The 20,240-nt window shown below is 38.7% G+C and overlaps 1 protein-coding gene across 1 annotated transcript in view; it reads right to left on the bottom strand.

The window, feature by feature from the left end:
- FMN2 (formin 2) overlaps window positions 1–20,240 on the bottom strand; it is a 492,613-nt gene that overhangs the window by 187,515 nt on the left and 284,858 nt on the right. The window contains exon 12 of the mRNA XM_045048716.1: window positions 16,506–16,593. Coding sequence (XP_044904651.1) covers window positions 16,506–16,593 — 88 coding nt within the window. The remainder of the gene's footprint in view (window positions 1–16,505; window positions 16,594–20,240) is intronic.

Raw genomic sequence — 20,240 nt, forward strand, 5'->3', positions numbered from 1 at the left:
AAAGGCCACTGTTGGAGGAATTTTCCTCCTTCTATCTGCTATTCTGTCATCATACTGCCCACTCCCTAGGGTTCAGAAATGACCACCAGATGCTCAGCATCCTGCCTTGACAAAGGGGACTATTTGTCCCCCCTTCTTCTTCATTATTTTATTTTTTCAGTTTTCATGTTTTCTTTTTTTTAATATAATTTCCTGTCAAATTGGCTTACATACAACACCCAGTGCTCATCCCAACAAGTGCCCTCCTCAATGCCCATCACCCATTTTTCCCCTCTCCCCCACCTCCCATTCCCCATCAACCGCCTTCATTATTTTTTTAATTTGTTTTTAATGTTTATTCACCTTTGAGACAGAGAGACACAGAGGGTGAGCAGGGGAGGGGCAGAGAGAGAGGGAGACAGAATCCAAAGCAGGCTCCAGGCTCTGAGCTGTCAGCGCAGAGCCCAATGCAGGGCTCGAACTCACGAACCGCGAGATCATGACCTGAACCGAAGTTGGAGCCACCCAGACGCCCCTCCTTCATTATTTTATTTATTTTTTAATATAATTTATGCTTCATTATTTTAAATATCCAGTGACTTCTAGCACTTCTGCAACTACGATGCCTCCCAAATGTGGATTTGAGTAAGATGCATGTATCCTTTTCTTCTCATGGTTTATTAAGAAATTATTTAATTAAAGAAGGCTATTTTTATGACCAGAGCTTCCTGACATCCCTTGATGACTGGCAGTATGCACAAATAGTAAAACAGAGGGTGAGCGTTACTATTTAGAAAAGCTTTCAATGGAGTCCACTGGCCTTGACTGACCAAGAGAACATTTTTCCACCATCACAAAAATTTGCTAATATATTTTCCTTAAGTATTCCTATACATAAATAATCCCATAAAACCTTCAACCATTAAAACAATGCAGACTTCAAATTTCACAATTCCCACACACGAAGCTTCTTTTGTATTTTTGTCTGTTCCTTGCGTTCAAGGTGTATAGAGCCCATCTGAACGTATGTGCGTAGGGGAAATGGTTGCTGGTGGCTAAAACACTTTGCCAAAATACTTGAAAATACTCTCAGCTGAAATCATGAACCTTCTTGTTCAAGGAAAACAATTTCCTATTCCTCGAATTCCCGGAGAATAGCACACCTCCTCCTCTCTTCTAAGTGAGGAAATTGGAGAGTAGGTGTATTCATCCTCACTAGCCAGGCTGCCACAAAGGAAAACTCATCCTGTCTTGCAGGATTCCTTTCTGGCACAGAATAAAAGAGTTAGAGATTGAGACTGAAAGTTAACTCCCCAGACTACATCATATTTCAACAATTTAAGCCTCTTACTAAGTATTCTGAAATTACTACTCGAGGGCATATCACAGATGCTAGAAAACTGATGTCATTTCCTTGTGACACCCAGACCTTTTGCTACGTGCAGCTGATGACGGGGAAGATTTCATTCCAGAGATGATGGCTGAGATAAGGTCGGCTGACCCTCTGATGCTAGTTTCCACTCTTCCGCTGCAGTGACTCTAGGACCCCCAGATGTCTCTCTGCATAGTTGCAAGTTACGCTTAAAACAGGGCACTGAACAACCAACATGAGCACACACATACTGTCACTGGAATTCACTTCAAAACACAGCAGAGCCTGTTAGAATTTAAATGAATATTTGGGTTTCATTTAAGTGAACCCATACTCCTAAATTTGTGTTTTCTGCCAAACATCTAAGTCATCCAAATGCCTCAACTCAGTTAAATAAGGTAATGTTAGCAGATCCATGTATTTAATGTTGAGTGAAATGTAATCTTTTTTTTTTAATGTGTGAAAAGTTTATTGATACGGCTTTGAAATTCCAAACTGCAAATAACTATAAGGAAACTACTATTTGTTGAATATTTTTTATTATTTAAAATTTACATCCAAATTAGCATATAGTGAAGCAATGATTTCAGTAGATTCCTTAATGCCCCTGACCCATTTAGCCCATCCCCCCTCCCACAACCCCTCCAGCAACCCTCAGTTTGTTCTCCATATTTATAAGTCTCTTTTGTTTTGTCCGCCTCCCTGTTTTTATATTATTTTTGTTTCCCTTCCCTTATGTTCATCTGTTTTGTCTCTTAAAGTCCTCATATGAGTGAAGTCATATTTTTTTAATGTTTATTTATGTTTGAGAGACAGAGAGACAGAGTGTGATCAGGGGAGGGGCAGAGAGAGAGGGAGACACAGGATCTGAAGCAGGCTCCAGGCTCTGAGCTGTCAGCACAGAGCCCAATGCGGGGCTCGAACCCACGAACTGTGAGATCATGGCCTGAGCCGAAGTTGGACGCTTAATCGACTGAGCCACCCAGGTGCCCCTAGTTTTGGTGTAGTATTAAGAATAATGTCCACCAGGGGCACCTGGGTGGCTCAGCCCATTAAGCATTGGACTCTTGATTTTGGCTCAGGTCATAATCTCACAGTTCCTGAGTTTGAGCCTTGCATTGGGCTCTGTGCAGTTAGCATAAAGGCTGCTTGGGATTCTCTCTCTCTTCCTCAAGCTCTCTGACCCTCCCCCACTCACATGCATTCATTCTCTCTCTCTCTCTCTCTCTCTCTCTCTCTCTCTCTCTCAATAATAAGTAAACTTTAAAACAAAAGAATAATAGCCACCATAATCTGAAAGACTAATACCTCTTTCCAGCTGCATTATCTGTGTGAAGACAGATTTTCTTCATACATTTCAACCCAAACAACATATAGCAACTGAATAAATGCAAAAGCAGATAGGAGAATCTGGCTGTCTATCAAACTGGACCATGAAGCCATTTTCAAAAGTGTAAAACAATTTTTATTGAGGCATAATATTTATGAAACACATTTCCATTCTCCATTAATTAAAACTTTTTAAAGGAAGAAATACATGACATAAATGCATCAAAATATAGCAGTCTAAAAGCATGGAAGCTAACAGGTCTAAAACAGATTGATTGTAAAATTTTGAATTTTCAAATGAAAAATGCTAAGAATGAAATTTCTTTCCAAAGGAAATAATTAATATCAACATGGAGATCATAAATTACTCAATTTGTATTCCCTTAAATGGCTGTTATCACAAATTTTCAACGTTATCCAATAGTCCACTAAAGAGTAATCAAATTTGTTTGTATTTAATGACTAATATTTTGTCTAGGGACAAATATTTCAAATGTATCTTCACAGGGGTGTTAACAAATCAAGAAAGCTGTTCCTGTTTATGTTCCTCTTTATGGAAGAATAATTACTAGAGCCAACTGCTCAGTGGAAATAGTGTAAAAACACAATCTGATTGTAAAACAACTTCCAATTATCTACTGCGTAAGTCCATTTCCTTGGTGAACAAAATTTGATGCACAAATGAGGGAAAACAAAGAGAGCTTGGGCATTCTGGCCCATTTCCAGACAGAACCAATAAAAATATATAATATGCTCAACATAAATATATTTCTCTTTGCTCTTCATTTTCCACTTGATCTAATTCCTAGCCCATCTAGAATACTCTAAGCAATGTCACATCAGATTCAAGTAGGATATAATCCTGAAGGTTTGTGAAAACTCACTTATTTTCAGTAAACTGAGTAGCTCAGTATAGCCTGTGCCTTGAGGACCGTGATGGCAAATGATGTCTAGTTTGGAGAAGCAACATAAACACTGATGCCTGCCTCAGAAAATTCTTGCATCTTCCATCAACAATGCTAATTGCTCATTTTCCTTTTGCTGAGGTGAAACTAGGTGTTAATGATTTCAGTTAAGTCACCTGAAGTACAAGTTTATCTAACCCCCAAGGTGAGTTCAAAGTTTTCTCTTGTCAGTCTCACCAGGACCCATGATCCATTGAGTCCCCTCCCATTATTTTGTCCCTTACATGCCTCCTCTATGTCCTAACACACACTTTAAACCATAGACCATTATTTATACCCACCCTACATGCATATGCCCTTTAACTCCTGCCTCCCCCGAGGTGTCTCAGTAAAATGGCAAAACCTCAACATTTGTTAAAACCACTCTTAACACACTGTACATGAGCATGCCTCACAGATGAATATGACTGCCAGAAACATGAACCACCCTTAAATTTAGGGCCACTAACCTCAAATGGGTCCTTTACTCTTATCTTGTGGTCATACTGTAATTTCCTACTCCGCCACTCTGGTAAAGAACACTCTCCATTCTCCTCAAACCTCCAACACCACCTTCAACCTTCTGGTTCCCAGTTGATGACCTTGCTCTTACTTCTCTGAGCAAATAAAAACAGTTAAGCCCCCAAAACTATGAGCCTCAATGAATCTGTGCTGGTACTCCTCCCCTTCTAGTCTTCCTATGGATGATCTGTCAGTGTCCAACTAAAGCCAACCCTTGTACTTGGCACTGGTTGCCTTCCTCCCCCTCCTCAGGGGCATCAGTGTAGCAGTGACCACTGTCTCCTATACATTCATTTCTTCCATTCCTAAGGGACCATTCACATGACTAACAAACATGTTATACTTTCTCTCAAGTCATCAAAGACTCTAATACAAGCCTTCTCCAAATCGTTCTCTTTCCATCCTCTCATAAAAGGAAGGCTCTAGCCTCCACCACTTGGCCCACCTGTTGTCAAGATCCCCAACAACCACTACTTAATTTGGTCTATCAGCAACATCTGACAGAGTTCTCTTTTCCTTTGCTTGGTTTCAAGACAAAACACTCTCTTGATCTTCCGTCTACCTTAACTGGCAATTTCTTCTCGGTATTTGTTGGTTCCTCCTCCTCTCTCTGCATCCTCTTACTGCTGAACTCCAAGGGTCATACTTGGATTTCCATTCTACTCCACCTACACTTACATCCATCATTAGGATCCTAATGAATCGTATGCCGTGTCGCCAGTCCAAAATTCTCTAAACCTGAACTTATGATGCCAAATGTACAACACCTCTACTCACATGTCTAACAGGAATCTTAAACATGGCATGTCTCAAGTGGAACTCCTGATCTTCCCTTCTCAAACTACCCTTTCTGCAATTTTCCTCATCTCATAAAATAGCAAATAAATCCTTGTATTAACTAAGGCCAAAAATCCTAGAGTCCTCACTCTTTCTCAGAGTCTACATCTAATCCATAAGCAAATCCTGTTACCTCTACCTTCAAAAAATATTCTGAATCTGACTACATCTCACACCTCTACTGTCATTCCTTGGGAACGAGTCACCATTGTCTTGCATCTGAATTACTATTATAGCTTTCTTCTGGTCCTCCTGCCAAACCCCCTTGACTTCTCCTTGCCTTGTGCCCCCCATTATTTACCAAGGACATCTCAAACTTCTCTCCCCCTTGATCACTCTCTCTAGGATCACCCAGCAACTTGCTGATCCTTTAGTGTTCCAGGTTATTAGCACCACGAGATTGTCACGCTTGACTGCTTCTTCTTGCAACATGCTCTTCCCTATGATTTGTATGGGGTTCTTTTTCTTGCACCCTTCAGATTTCAAGTCCTCACTGAGGCTCTCCCTGACTTCTCCCTTGCTTTCCACTCTGTGCTCTTTCCATTCCCTGCTTTTGTTTATTTCCTTTGACATACCATACATTTTGCTTTATATATTTATAAATTGTTTTCTTCCCTAATGGAATTCAAGTTCCACACAGCCATTTGTTGTTTTGGCTTTTCTGGTCTCATTTTTGTATCCCAGTGCCAGGAATGGAGCTTGGCACAAACTAAATACTCAGTAAATATCTGAGTAAGTGAATGATTAAATATGGGAAGAAATAAGGAAAGGAAGGCAAACAGAAATAGAAGGAATGAATGAATCAAGATCCCCCTGATATAACTGTCAATGCTGAGATCTTTATGGTAAGAACCAATGGTTATAACAGCATAATTGGCCACTCTAATACACTTAGCACTTATATGAAAATATGTTGCTAAGGTGATTATAGTCTCCGAATGCATTCTTCTCTTTATCCCTTTAATTGGTACAGAAGTTGGGCATATAGACACACGCTCCACTCTGCAGCTTTCTCTAGCAAAGCACATCTGAGTATCACCTAAAGCACAGAACAGAAGACCGGACAGGAAGTGATAACAGAAGGAATTTTAAAGCAAATCCTACAGGATCCATTAAGTAACTTCTTTGCATCCTTCATGACAGTCTTTTTCTGCGTTCCCTGATTCTACCTTCCCTCCCTCCACTCTCCCTACAAACACACGCAATAAGAATGTGTGCTCTAGCTGTATGACACTACATTAGGGTGTTGTAAATAGCAATGATAGTTGCTAGCCAGTAGACTGGTTTTGTAGTTATGAACCATGGAGGGAAAAAAAAATCATGTGCCATTTTCTCCAGCTTAAGTCACCAATACAATTACTAACACTTGAGACTTCTTAGGAAGTACGGCACAGGGCTTCAGAGCACAGACTTTGCAACCAGACCACCTATGATTAAACCACAGCCCGCCCGCCCCCCCCCCCCCCACACACACACCTGCTGCTTAACTTTCTTTTGCCTCTCTGCCTCAGTTTTTTGGCCCTGAGCTGGGGATAATAACACCACCTACCTCATAGAGTCATTGCAAACCCTACAGCAGTGACTTTGCATGCTGGCTATTATTATTATTATCAGCAATTGTACATCCCAAAACTAAGAATCATAAATTTTAGAATTAAAAGAAAATTGGCAGATAATCTATTTAAACATCATGTTCAATTTAGAATTCTCTTCACAACAATTTAATTCATAAGGACTTCATACCGTTCAGTAACAACAACAGACAAGCATCCTCCTAAATTCCACCATTTACTTGAAGGAGGCTGGGATTATTCCACAGTGGCTCAAGCAAGGAGAAATCATGGCTTTACAATCTATCATGGAAGTGACAAAGTCCATATGGGGAATTCCGAGTTGTTTTCCATTGCAAGCCCTCCTGTACTATTTGATTTCTTAATCACATGTAAATAATAATTGTTTGAAACTGTTTAATAAATTTTATAGCATATTCAGAAGTATTTGGATGAAAACTGCTTCTAGGGAAGTAGTATTCTTGTATTCATGTTTGATTGTGAGGAGGGAGGTAAGATAGTCATCAGCATGAAATATCATTACTGTAGTCACGCTCAAAGACAACAGCACATTACATAACTTTTTAAACCATTTTACCTAATGTCTCAGCACACAGCGCTTATGGGGAATAACCATGAGTTTATTGCTAGAATGTACCCAGTAGGAATAGGACACAGGTAGCTCCTAAGGGAAATATGGAAAGTGCCAATCACTCTTTACTTTCCTCATCTCTAGTACTCTCAGATGCTCAGTTCATCTGAGAGGATAAAGACCAGAAAGCATCTTAAGGATGGCCGCTTTGGGATGCTGAAAAAGCACGTGTCAAAACACATAATAAGTCAATTTTAAAGTACACACGGGATTCCAGTTATCAAAAGGGGGTTTCCCTTTCCCCAAATAATAGTCCAAATCCCCACCCCTCTCAAGGACGGTGCAAACGGAATATTTTTGCAAAAACTGCACCTTTAACACACAGTGGGTCAAGGGTCAAAGTTGGTGTGATTAATTATGCACTCAGTGTCTGTGCTCAAATCTGGGCTCCACCTCCACACACCCCCCATTTGGTCCTGGGCAATTCCTTTAACAATCACCCGATGATTGTGAAGAGCAGATGGAGCATTATATGGGCAAACATCCTGAGCTGAGCTGCAGTGGGCTATATCTGCAGGCTTCATGGAGCTTATGTGGGAGGGAGGGTTGGGAGGTGGTGGAGGGGGGCAGAAAAAACAAACACACAAACACCAATACATAATCAAATACTAAGTGCAATGAAGGAAAAGAATACCCACATCAAAGCTCACAGTTTCAGAACAGCCTCAAGTATTGTGTTTCTCCTTCCCATAAAAGCATAATCAAAAAGCCCAATTGTGGAACAATGTCATAAAAAATATAAGCTAAGTACAACCCAGGTTTTTTCTGAGGCTGTAATAAAAACTTATAATTCATTTTCCCTTGATTTAATAATCTATGTGTGACTTAAAATGATTTAGGAGGTCTTTCTTTTTATAACAAACTCTAGGTAATGAATTTTTAAAACATATTCTTATATTAAATTTCTAAAAGTAGGTTTTAATGAAAGTGGACCTATCTCGCATGTATTTTTCTCTGCGACAAGGCTACAATTGATGAAAAGGTTACACAGCTCACTGGATGGAGCCCACTTTCTTCTCAAATTTCTAATTCTAATTGACTTTACATTTCAATGAAAACCATTCACTAAACTTCCCAGTAGCATTTACTAGATTTTTAATGTCCCAATAAATATAATAAACAGGACTTAAAACTCTATATCCTATGTGAGGAAAACACTTAAAATAAAGGTAAAAAAGGGGGCATGAAGCAATTTCTAAGTGAGCCTTGTAAACTTGAGTTTCACAAAGAAGCCAGACACTGGAAAACCTGCCAGAAAAAAAAAAAAACAACATTGCCCATACTGAACCCAGGTTTTGAGAATATTACAAAAATAAATAAATGATTATGGATGAACTTTCTTCTGGTAATTAACAGACAAGTGAAAAAGCTTGTGTCTCAAAGAATGAAATCAGAAACTCTACTAAAGAGACCAGGAGTTTGTAATCTACAACTCATTTGGTAGAAAATTTCATAAAAAAAAAACGGTATTCAGTGGCAGCCCGAAAGGGTGAAAAAGCTGCTATGTGTGTAGGCTATCAAAATACACGGGAAGAGTTACCATAAGTTCTCATAGTTAAGAAAGGGTATCTCTAGGTTTTAAAGAAGTGTTTTTATACTTTACATTCATTGCTAGAAACCAGTGTAACCGTCAGTTAAATAATATGTCAAAGCAAGAAACAGAAGCATGTGTCTGGGTCTCCCCTTAAGATTCTACTCCTGCTTCTTACCAAAACTCACTGTAGCAACCAAGTCAAACTGCCTTCCCCTGCTACCCTCACAAGCCACCCACAGCCAACAGTGGTCCACGAGGAATATGGTTGACACGCTGCACAGAGACAATGATTTAGAAATCACACAGCTAGGGGAGACCCCAGCCTTTTAAATTTCCAAAACAAATTGCTCCTTGCAGACAAAGTACAGTCCAAGGATGTGTCCATGCTCACCTTCTAGGAGCTGCTCATATAAATAATTCTCACATTTCTCTCCATCCAGAAAACAGAAATGGACACAGCTCAGTACTAACATTCAATATTTTAGTAATACTGATGGAAAACCCAAGCTCCAGTAGAATCAAGTCTGCGTTAGTTATGCACCCCTTGAACTTAGACTCCCACTCCTCCTCTCTCATCTTGCTCTCAAAGGTCATCAGGTGCAGCTTCTGTATTCCACTACCTCTGTTGTCTCATGGTAAAGCCTTGTAGCAGAACATGTTCTCAATAACAGGAGAAGGAATAAAATCTCTAAGTTCTCCCTCCTCACTGGTTGGCCAGATTCTGAGTTCAAACATCTCCAAAGCCTATAAACGAACTCCTTTTCTAAGAAATGCAGAAAGGTGAGGACAGAATATTGACCATTTAATGTGTGTGTGTTTACAGGAAATAATTCATTTAGTCGCCCTTTCTAAAATGAGGAGACTGAGGTATAGAGATATGAGGAAAATCACCCTGGTTTACTCAGCTAACCAGTGGCAGCACTGGGATTCAAATCTGTCTTACCCAGAATCTTTACCAAATCTGTCAGGTGGTGCCGCTAACAAATATCACAGATTGAGTGGCTTAAAAAGGAATTAAGTTCTCCCAGTTCTGGAGGCTTGAACTGGTAAGGACCCTCTTCCTAGTTTGCAGAGACTGTGGCCTCGGTTCTTCTTCTTCAAGGATGTTCATCCCATCATGGGAGCCACCCTCATGAGCTCACCTAACCTGATTATCTCCCAAAGGCCCCACTGTCAGTATAATCACACTGGGGATTAGGGCTTTGAACATATGAATTGGGGGCTGGGGGCAGAAATACATTCTGTCCCAAATAAAATCCAAGCAGCTCGGCCCTGGACTCGTGCTCTTAATCAATGCTAGTCTACACGTGAAAGTAAAGGGAAAAACGCAGGGAAATACAGACACAAGGAATAAAGAAATAAGCTTAGAGTGTGAGTACAAAATGAAAGCAAGGACTGAACTAGGGAGATAGAGCGTATTTCCCTATATACTCTCTGAGCATCAGTAAACTGGAAAGTTCCATGCTCTATGTGTCACAAGCTTTTTACAAGTAATCACAACCTGCTTTCATTCATCAATAAGTTCAGCCCAGGTTGTTTTTCTAGAGCAAATTTGTTTATCTTTGCTTGGTTCAATCATGAACAAGCAACTCCATTAATAATTCCCTCTAAAGTATTTTTCCTCCATTAATTCATAGCTGTGGAAAAAAAAAAAATCTGCTTCATTCTCTAAGGAAGAGACCCAATAAACAAACTGAGGAATATGTATGAAATGACACTTAAAGGAATAAACAAAATTTGCTAAATACATTTTCTAGAACTTTAGTAACTCAAAAACAACTGAGGGCCCAAAGTGCTTTGGCCAGTTCCCTTTTTGCATATGGTGCATATTCTCATTTTATTAGGTAACACAGGTCCTCGTTCTGAAACAAGCTAATACACTGCAGAGGGCAGTGAAGTAGAAGCCGAAGGAACTGGACACCCATTCTGATCCTATTAAGGTGAAGCCCCAGGCAAGCTTAATCTAGAAGTCTCTATTCCCTCCATTGTATAATGAACAGTTATAACTCCCTTTTCTGGACCACTTTACACAGCTACAGGCTTACCTCATTTTATTGTACTTAGCTTTATTGACTTGGCAGATACTGCGTTTTTTTTTAAAAGTTGAAGGTTTGTGGAAATGCTGCTAGGAGCAAGTACATTGGTGCCATTTTTCCAACAGCATTTGCTCGCTTTGTGTCACTGTGTCACATTTTGATAATTCTCACAATATTTCAAATTTTGCATTATTATTATATTTATTATGGTGATCTGTGCTCAGTGATTATAACCCACTGAAAACTCAGATGATGGGTTAGTATTTTTCAGCCATAAAGTATTTTTTAATTAAGATGTATACATGATTTTTAAAAATAAAATACTACTGTGTACTTACTAGACTACACAATATAGTATAAACATAAATTTTATTTGCACTGGAAACCAAAACATTGATTTGATATAGCTTATTTCGATATTTGCCTTACAACAGTTATCAGGATAAGGCTTCTAACAACTCTGATCTCCTTTGAAGGAGGACAATACAGAAGATCAAAAGAACAGCAACATGAAGCAGGTTCCAATAAGAAATCAGAAATTAACAGATAGACTTCACTGGAATTTAAAGCTAAAAGCATGTTATCGTCCTTGTAAGGTATCCTTAACTGCATTTTTAAAAGTGTTTGAAAAAGCAATCTTTAGGCTTAGAGACCAAAGAATAAAAATAAACATGATTTTATTTGCCAGGTGGTTTGCATAGTTATCTTATTTAATATCAAGACACATGATTTTGATAAACCAGATTTAAAGAGGATAGACATTTCAACAAGGACATAATTTAGTATTTGTTGCCCATGGGCTCATAATACTAGCTGGCTTTAGATAGCACAGACGTTAAAAGGAAGAAAGGAACGAGGGCTATTAATTAATACTTTGGGCTGCCCAATCCTGAAAGATTAGCAAAACTTATTTTCTAGGGGTGGGATGATTAAATACATCTTAGGTATCCCTTGCTACAGTATCTTTAATCTATTTTTTAAATAGGCAGGGTTTTTTTAGGTTTATTTTTGACAAAGAGAGAGGAAGACACAGAATCTGAAGCAGGCTCCAGGTTCCAAGCTGTCAGAACAGAGTCTGAACTGGGGCTCAAACTCACAAACTGCAAGATCATGACCCAAGCTGAAGTCAGAAGCTTAACTGAGTGAGCCACCCAGATGCCCCATCTTTAATCTATTTTAAAACATATATACTAAGGTGATGTAATGGTATATATGAGCCAGTTAAAGCTTCAACTTAAGGAGCAGTCACTTGTCTTAACACCCATACCTCAGGGATGGTAGGCCAGCACTACGTAAGAAAGGCCATACTTCAGAGTCAGTTATTATAAGCTCCTCATCTATCCCTATGTAGATCAGTAACTGAGGCTTTGCTAGTTAACATTCTAATATCTGAAATGGGCCTTCACTGGTGAAACTAAAAGAATATAAGACATGCAGGTTAGCTAAAATCTCTTAGACATGCTCTACTCCACCCTGCCCACAGACAGAGCATGAAAACTTAGTGGAGTGAGTCTATAGCCCAGATCTTTAAGGACGCTGCCTGAAGCTTAGTCTCTAAGTGGTCTTGGGTCCAGACATTGGCTGAGTTAGATTTCTAGTTGCCAGGTACAGAATATAAGGCTAACAGATTCCTGCCTCTGGGAGGTGTTTGCATCAATCTGGAGCAAACCTTTCAGACAAGGTATTGATGAGAGTACCAAAAGGACAGACAGCTGGACAATCTCAGGTTTACAAAGCAGGCTTTCCACACTGTGAACTGAAGTTCCCTAGCCAATAAATAGTTGTTTTACAAATACATGTATATGAAGGAGAATTAGATCAGAAATTCATTTCCATTTTATCTGATAGTAGAGTTGCGCTACTCCTGATGTTTCTGAAAAATTTCCCATTTGTACCTGCTGCACAGGCAGTATTAGTCATAGCAACCCCCTTGCACTCTCAAAGGTATCCAGGTTTGCATGATAAATTATGTGGATATTCTACCTCATAGTGAGACGGGGTGGGGTAAAACTGAGCCTTATGAAATTTGAAATTGCCCTGCAGCTACTGTTTCCCACTAAAATGGACCCGGAGCTACGAATACCACACTGACTCCCAAAATATGGATGGAATGCTGTATAGAAACTTCAGTCTCTTTTAACAAAACTCAACTACAGAGCTGGAGGATACTCTCATAATACCAACTTCTGAAAATAATAGGCTAGATGATTTGAATCAATCCTCCCATGAGAACAATTTAAAATGCTGGATAGGGGCACCTGGGTGGCTCAGTCGGTTAAGCGTCCGACTTCAGCTCAGGTCATGATCTCACAGTTCGTGAGTTCAAGCCCCACGTCGGGCTCTGTGCTGACAGCTCAGAGCCTGGAGCCTGTTTCTGATTCTGTGTCTCCCTCTCTCTCTGACCCTCCGCTGCTCATGCTCTGTCTCTCTCTGTCTCAAAAATAAATAAAACATTAAAAAAAAATTGTTAAAATGCTGGATAAAATATATTTATAAAATTGTTTAAAAGCATCAAAAATCAGTCAAGATAGGAATTATCGTGCTAAACAAGAGTATATAAGAAAATGAGCCGGTTCATAAAGTGCTTTAGCCCTATCCCAACAAATCTGCACTTTCTGTTGACAGCCTAATGGAGCCAAAAGCCAAATATCAAAGCTCAGGGTCCACCCAAAGCACAGATTCTAGACCCATCTGACAATAAACTGGGACTCCAAAGGAAACCAACTATGCAGTGGATAAGCAGTTAGCATTGCCTCAGGGGATCCCTTGAGCTCGATTTAAGGAAATCCTAAACCCATAGTGACCCTAAGGCCCTAGAAAAGAAAGGAAAATCCGTTCTAAAAAGTACATTCATCCTAGACTTTAAATTATTCTAAACCATTGGAGTGTTTGTTTGTTTGTTTGTTTGTTTCAGAGGTGGCACACCACAGTTTCACCCTTTCCACTGTAAAACTGTTGTAATTTACAGGATAGCTTAGAAGTTACCAGACACATTTACAACTGCATTAGAACAACTCAGGTCTTCACTGCAACATTTGTGTGCACATGTGCATGCACACACACACACACACACACACACACACAGTTAATCATCTGGGACTGTCTCACTTGTACTGCCATATTAGTAAACTTAGTCAAGAAACAGATCCCTTCTCTTCTCTCTGCCCTTTGACTCTATTTAACACTGAGGACTCTATATGTGCCATTGTAGAAAAAAACCTACCTTTACCTCCCTTTGAGTCTGAGCAGGATGTGGTGCTTAGTGGATGTAGAGGCAAGACCACGATTAGATTTTTGGCACCCCTAATCTAAACCTTCCACATTAATTACTCTTACACAGCACTTTAAAAATAGAAGCATTACAAAGTAAGCTCAACTCTAACCTTTCCTAGAGTTTCGGTGAGGGAGAAGGAAAAGAGAGAAAGTAACTCCTGCTGCTTTTTACAATATTACATATACTTTGTTTTCAAGATACCGATGCTGTTTGTAGAAAAAGGACAATCTTGAAGGAGCAGCTCATCTGAATGAAAAGAACAGGACCAGCGAGTGAAGAAGGCTGGGTACAAGTTCAGCCTGTTCCATTAACATGCTTTGTGACATCGAAAAAGAAACCTGACCCCCAAACGATCTTAGTTTGCTCTTCTATAAGATGACACTGGAGGTCTGGATAAATTCTGTGGCTGCTTCTACAACCGAAATCAATGATGTTTACGCTTCTGTGGATTTCTCAGTGGAGGCATATCCTGATAGAAGTCAAGTTTATTCTAGAGGCCACAAGTGATTCACACATGTAAATCATGGTCCCAGACACCATACTGAGACAGAACAGGACTTTATTCACTGAACGGCACACCACTTGCTTCTTCAGACTTAAATTCTAAGGCGGCTGTTTTTTTTTTAGAAAACCATGTGCAGGGTTTCAAAGTGATTCAAGCAATCACTTCACATCCTAATAGGATAAAGTTTATGCATAATTCTGTGTGACCCTTCAACTACTGACGTTCATGCCATGTTATTGTTAGCGTTGCATGTTAAGCTAGCAAATTTTCAATGAACTCTCACTGGCGTTACCACAGACGCAGATGTTAGGCGGACTCCTTTGTTCATAAGGTTCTCATTATTAACTCAGCCCGGATTGAATATTTGACTGAAGGAAAGGACCATATCATTATTTTCAGATTTCATTCTATGACTTAACTGGGCTACATCTGCCAGCTTGAGAAACGCCAAGTACTTCTTGGCGCCAGCCTTGGTGTCCTGTTCTATGACTACTACCCCCAATGCTTCAGTTTGAGGAAGCCTCCTCACCATCAAAACAGTTTAATAAAAACTTAAATTATGATTAAGAGTTACTCATCAGTTGACAGAGCATACCAGGCTTGTGCTATTTATGAATGATTCCACAAAATGTTTTAAAGCTAACAAATAGAATCTGCATTCATAAAGGGGTAAGCTGGAAAGCCAGTTGAATGTTTCCATGATTTATAGAGTCTGTGTTCTACTTGAAGCCATATTTCTTTACTAGGTAAACTGGCATGCCATTGGATGAGTCAATCTGCTTTAAATCTATTCTAAGGCTCTGGACAGCTTATGGATCGTTCTGAATATAAATTTAATTCCTTTATTCACCTTGGGCAACATCTCTTAGCATAAATGTGATAGGAAGATATGGAATAGGAATGGCTGTTAATTATAGGGTAGGATTCAAATATTTAAAATATTGGCACTAAAGCCACTTAGAAAATGTTAAAATCACCCTGACTCCAAACACAGAAAATATTTTATAAGCCTGGGTAAAGATATAAATTAAAACAACATAAAAAACATAACAAAAGGTCATGATATTACTGCTTCCATGTATATGGATCACTAACAATAATATAAGTGGGCAAGAATCATTTGAAACCATCTTTGATGGTTATTAGAAAAAATAACTATGCATAGAAAAGCCCAGGGGTTTACATACAGTCATCCCAAATAATTGAAAGAAGAGGGGCAGCTTTCCACCCTAAAAAGTTATAAATAATAAATTTGCTTTAGCAATTCTTTCACCAACTCATCATATCTCAGAGGAAGACTAAGAGAACATGCCCCCTTGTCCATCCAATGATTTATAGACATCTGTGACAAATGGTCATTCAACCTCTTGAACACTTTTCAGTTTTAATTACTATACATGGCAATCCAGTCTACTGTTTGACATCTCTAATCATAAAAACATTCTTAAAACAACAACAATCAAAACAAGCATCCATGTAACTCCTACACTGGTTGAAGCCAACCTTTTAGAAAATTTATGTTAGCTCATCAAACACTTCAGATTCAAGTCCCGATATATTTCTCTCTCCAATACACTATCTCTAGCTATTTTCAATGGCTGAGACCTACCTCATTATTATCCTGTTTATCAGTCACTCTTTGAGAATGGCATCCAGAAGTAAATACTTCAGATAAAGTCTAATTAGTTACAGGGCACAGTGAGACCAGTATTTATGATGAATCAAAAATCAAATTTTATTAATGCATAATAAATATGTCACATGAGAATTAGGCTTTTAGCAAGATACAGAAACAACACCAAAGCCAAGGTACGAGTAGCCCTTCCAGAAACGATCATGGAAGAAAGATCGGTAGCATTCATACTAATCTCAATATAACTCTAAATACTCTAAATAACTTTACCACCAAATATCACATCCTTCTGCCCAAAACTGGGTATTCAAAAGCTGCATCTTTATTTGTATACTTACCATGTTGTATATCTTTCATATCTAAGTGAAGGCTAGACATTAATATTCCAACTGCTTGTGACCTTTTGTTGCTTAATAACTTGACCACCTGCTCAAAGAAAGGAAAAGAGGGAAATGTTAATTTGAACTCCAATGATATGCTTTACTACATGTTATTTTTAATCCTAAGTGAAAAACGCGTAAAGTCATTACTTTACTACATTACTAAAGTATTCAAAACTGATTTGAACTTTTGTGTTTTATGACTTATACCTTCAAATCCACCATATTCACCCATAAGCCTCAATAGCATGCTGTTTACTAGTCTTTTAAGAATGTGATCTGTCAACAAGTAAAATTTCCAATAGTTTAGAAGATTAGTTTCATCTCTGTGAAAAAACAATTACACATTTGATAATTTGCAGCCTGAGATTTGAAGTGTTCCTTTTGTACTGCCGGGCCTTGAAACACTGGTCAACAAGTGAAAGATAAAATCTATACACAGAAAATCCATTTGATCAGACCCATTTGAGGCCAAAATAGAAACTGTGCTTTGATTCTCGTCTTTTAGAAAGCTCACTGCTTTACTGGCAGTCCCTCATGTTCTGCATTTGGCCCACATTTTGTGGAGAACTTTCCAACTAATTAATAGAGGAATACAAGAAGCAAATCCAAAGGGCTATGTCTGCTCAGTCTCTAATCTGGCTTTCTAGGGAGTCCTAAAGAGTCAGTCAATCTGCACACCTCACAAGAAGTTTTCCCAAAATAAAGGTGGGCACATTGTTATTGGACATACACATTTAAAATATGTTTTCCAGACACCACTGATAAATCCTGATTATGAAACCATTATCCCAGGTCCTGATCTTGTGGAGGGCAACCATTTCTATTTACTCTCTTGGTTTTGTTATAAATCTGCTTAGAAAAACACTGGAGGAAAAGGGAAAAAAAGGTTATGGTCAGATTACCAGAAGTGACAGCTGCCCTAACAGCTATCACATTTGCTGACCTTGTCTTTCTTTTTGGTTTAAGTTGGGCCAATCAGTAAACTAATAAAATAATCATGACCAGCTGTCACACAGAGTCACAAAGTAAAACAATATTCTTAATAGCAATAATAGCATTCTTGGTTCCCCAGCAGGGGTGGGGGTGAGGAATAAAACAAAACACTTTCAGAAGGACCAACCACAAAACCCTCACTTCTGAAAGCTTTCTGTAGAAAGGAATAATACCCCACAAGAGACAGTGCTTCCTCAAAAGAATATATATGTATGTCTATGTACATATGTACACACACATATATTATTCTCTTTTTAATATTTATTTATTTTTGAGAGGTGGAGACAGAGTGAGAGTGGGAGAAGATCAGAGAGAGAAGGAGACACAGAATCTGAAGCAGGCACCAGGCTCCGAGCTGTCAGCCCAGAGCCTGATGCAGGGCTCGAAGTCACGAACCGTAAGATCATGACCTGATTTTGATTCTCAATTTCTTCTCTAAACATTTTATTAATTTTCAGCTAAAATATTAGCTTAGAACTTGAGTGTGAATCCACTCACACCCCCAAGTATTTCCATCAATAGTGTAATCTTCAGAAGTGAACAGAAACATAATATCAGAAAAACAAAAGGCATGTATTCTGTCCTCAAAAACACTTTCTAACTTCAGATAAATGCAATCTGGGTCCCATCCATGATACTCTGACGAAATTAAGTGCATTTGAATCCATATGTCAGTTGACCTCACTGCAGTGCTGACAGCCTGATCACAACCTCATAGGAAATACTCCATGGCTCCTGCCAGCCCTTCTCAGACCTTTTCAAGGTGAATTATTCTGATTTCACCTTAAATACTGGCATACTTCACAGTTCTGTTCTTAGCACTTTATTCTGTTCACTTTATACCTATGATTTCTCTTCTAGAGATGTACCTGCCCGCACTTATAACTTCATTCTTGTAACTGTATCCCCAATTTTCCTAACAGATATCTGCACATAAATTTCCATTGGATGTGTTTAAAACCAAACTCATCATCAGTTCCACCCCCAAACCATTCTATCTTCTCTTTTATTCCATATGTTGCGATAAAGGTACCACCATTTTCCATCTACCTACTAAAGTTAGAAATCTAGAAATCAATCTAGACACTTAACTCTACTTCATCTGTATACTCTGGTCTCTTAACAAGTCCTGTCAATCATAACTCCTTTCATATCTTTGGAACCAACCCTTCCTCGTCAACTCTATTGTCAGCATTTATATCTATGTTATATCTCACATAGATCAGTGCAAAAATTTTTGAAGTATTTCTCCCAAATCTAGTACGATAGTTCTCAAAGTGTGTTCCTTGGACCAGCAGGCATGCTCATCACAACAATCACTACGTTGCACACCTGAAAATCTGGGCATCATATTTTCATAAACATGTACTTCAAAAAACCTTTTAAGTGATTCTAGAATCACTGATGACTCTCACTACTTCCTGTCCATTCTTCAAACTGATTTCCAAGTACCATCTCTAAGAATGCTGATATTTGCATGTCATTCCCTTGCTTTTTAAACCTGAGTGGCTCATGTTTACAGGTTAGTCTTTTTTTTTTTTTTTTTTAATGTTTATTTATTCTTGAGATAGAGAAAGAGAGAGAGAGAGAGAGAGAGAGAGAGAGAGAGACAGAGAGAGTGTGTGTGAGTGGGGGAGTTGCAGAGAGAGAGAGAGAGAGAATCTGAAAGAGGCTCCAGGCTCTGAGCTGTCAGCACAGAGCCCGACACAGGGCTGGAAGTCATGGACTGTAAGATCATGACCTGAGCCGAAGTCAGAGGCTTAACTGACTGAGCCACCCAGGTGTCCCTACAGGTTAGTCTTTTGAAAGGTCATATAGACTTTCAGTCCATGAGCAAAGAATATCCTCTATTTGTTTGTGTCATCTTCAATTTCTTTCACTAATTTTTTTGTCGTTTTCAGAATATAGACTGGAAGAATTAATATTGTTAAAATGCCCATAACCTAAAGCAATCTACAGATTCAATGCAATCCCTATCAAAATACCAATAGAATTTCTCACAGAACCAGAACAAGTAATCCTAAAATTAGCATGGAACCACAAAAGACCCTGAGTAGCCAAACCAATCTTGAAAAAGAAAAACAAAACTGGAGATATCACAATCTCCAGGTTTCAAGACATACTACAAAGCTATAATAACCAAAACAGTATGGTACTGACACTAAAACAGACACAAAGATCAGTGGAACAAAATAGAAAACCTAGAAATAAACCCAAAATTGTATGGTCAATTAATCTATAATAAAGGAGGCAAGCATAGACAATGGGGAAAGATAGTCTCTTCAATAAATAATGCCAGGAAAACTGGACAGCTACATGCAAAAGAATGAAGCTGGACAACTTTCTTACACCATAGACAAAAATAAACTCAAAGTGTATTAAACACCTACATGTGAAACCTGAAACTATAAAGCTCCTAGAAAAACAACATAGGCAGTAATCTCTTTCACACAGGCCCTAGCAACATTTTTCTAGAAATGTCTTCTCTGGCAAGGGAAACAAAAGCAAAAATAAACTATTGGAACTGCACCAAAATAAAACACTTTTGCATATAAAGGAAATCATCAATAAAATGAAAAGACAATGTACTGAATTGTAGAAGATATGGGCAAATGGCATATCCAATAAGGGGCTAATATCCAAAATATATAAAGAACTTATATGACTCAACACCCATCATCATCATCATCATCATCT

This window comes from Felis catus, chromosome F1 (assembly GCF_018350175.1).
Source record: "Felis catus isolate Fca126 chromosome F1, F.catus_Fca126_mat1.0, whole genome shotgun sequence".
Lineage (NCBI taxonomy): Eukaryota > Metazoa > Chordata > Mammalia > Carnivora > Felidae > Felis > Felis catus.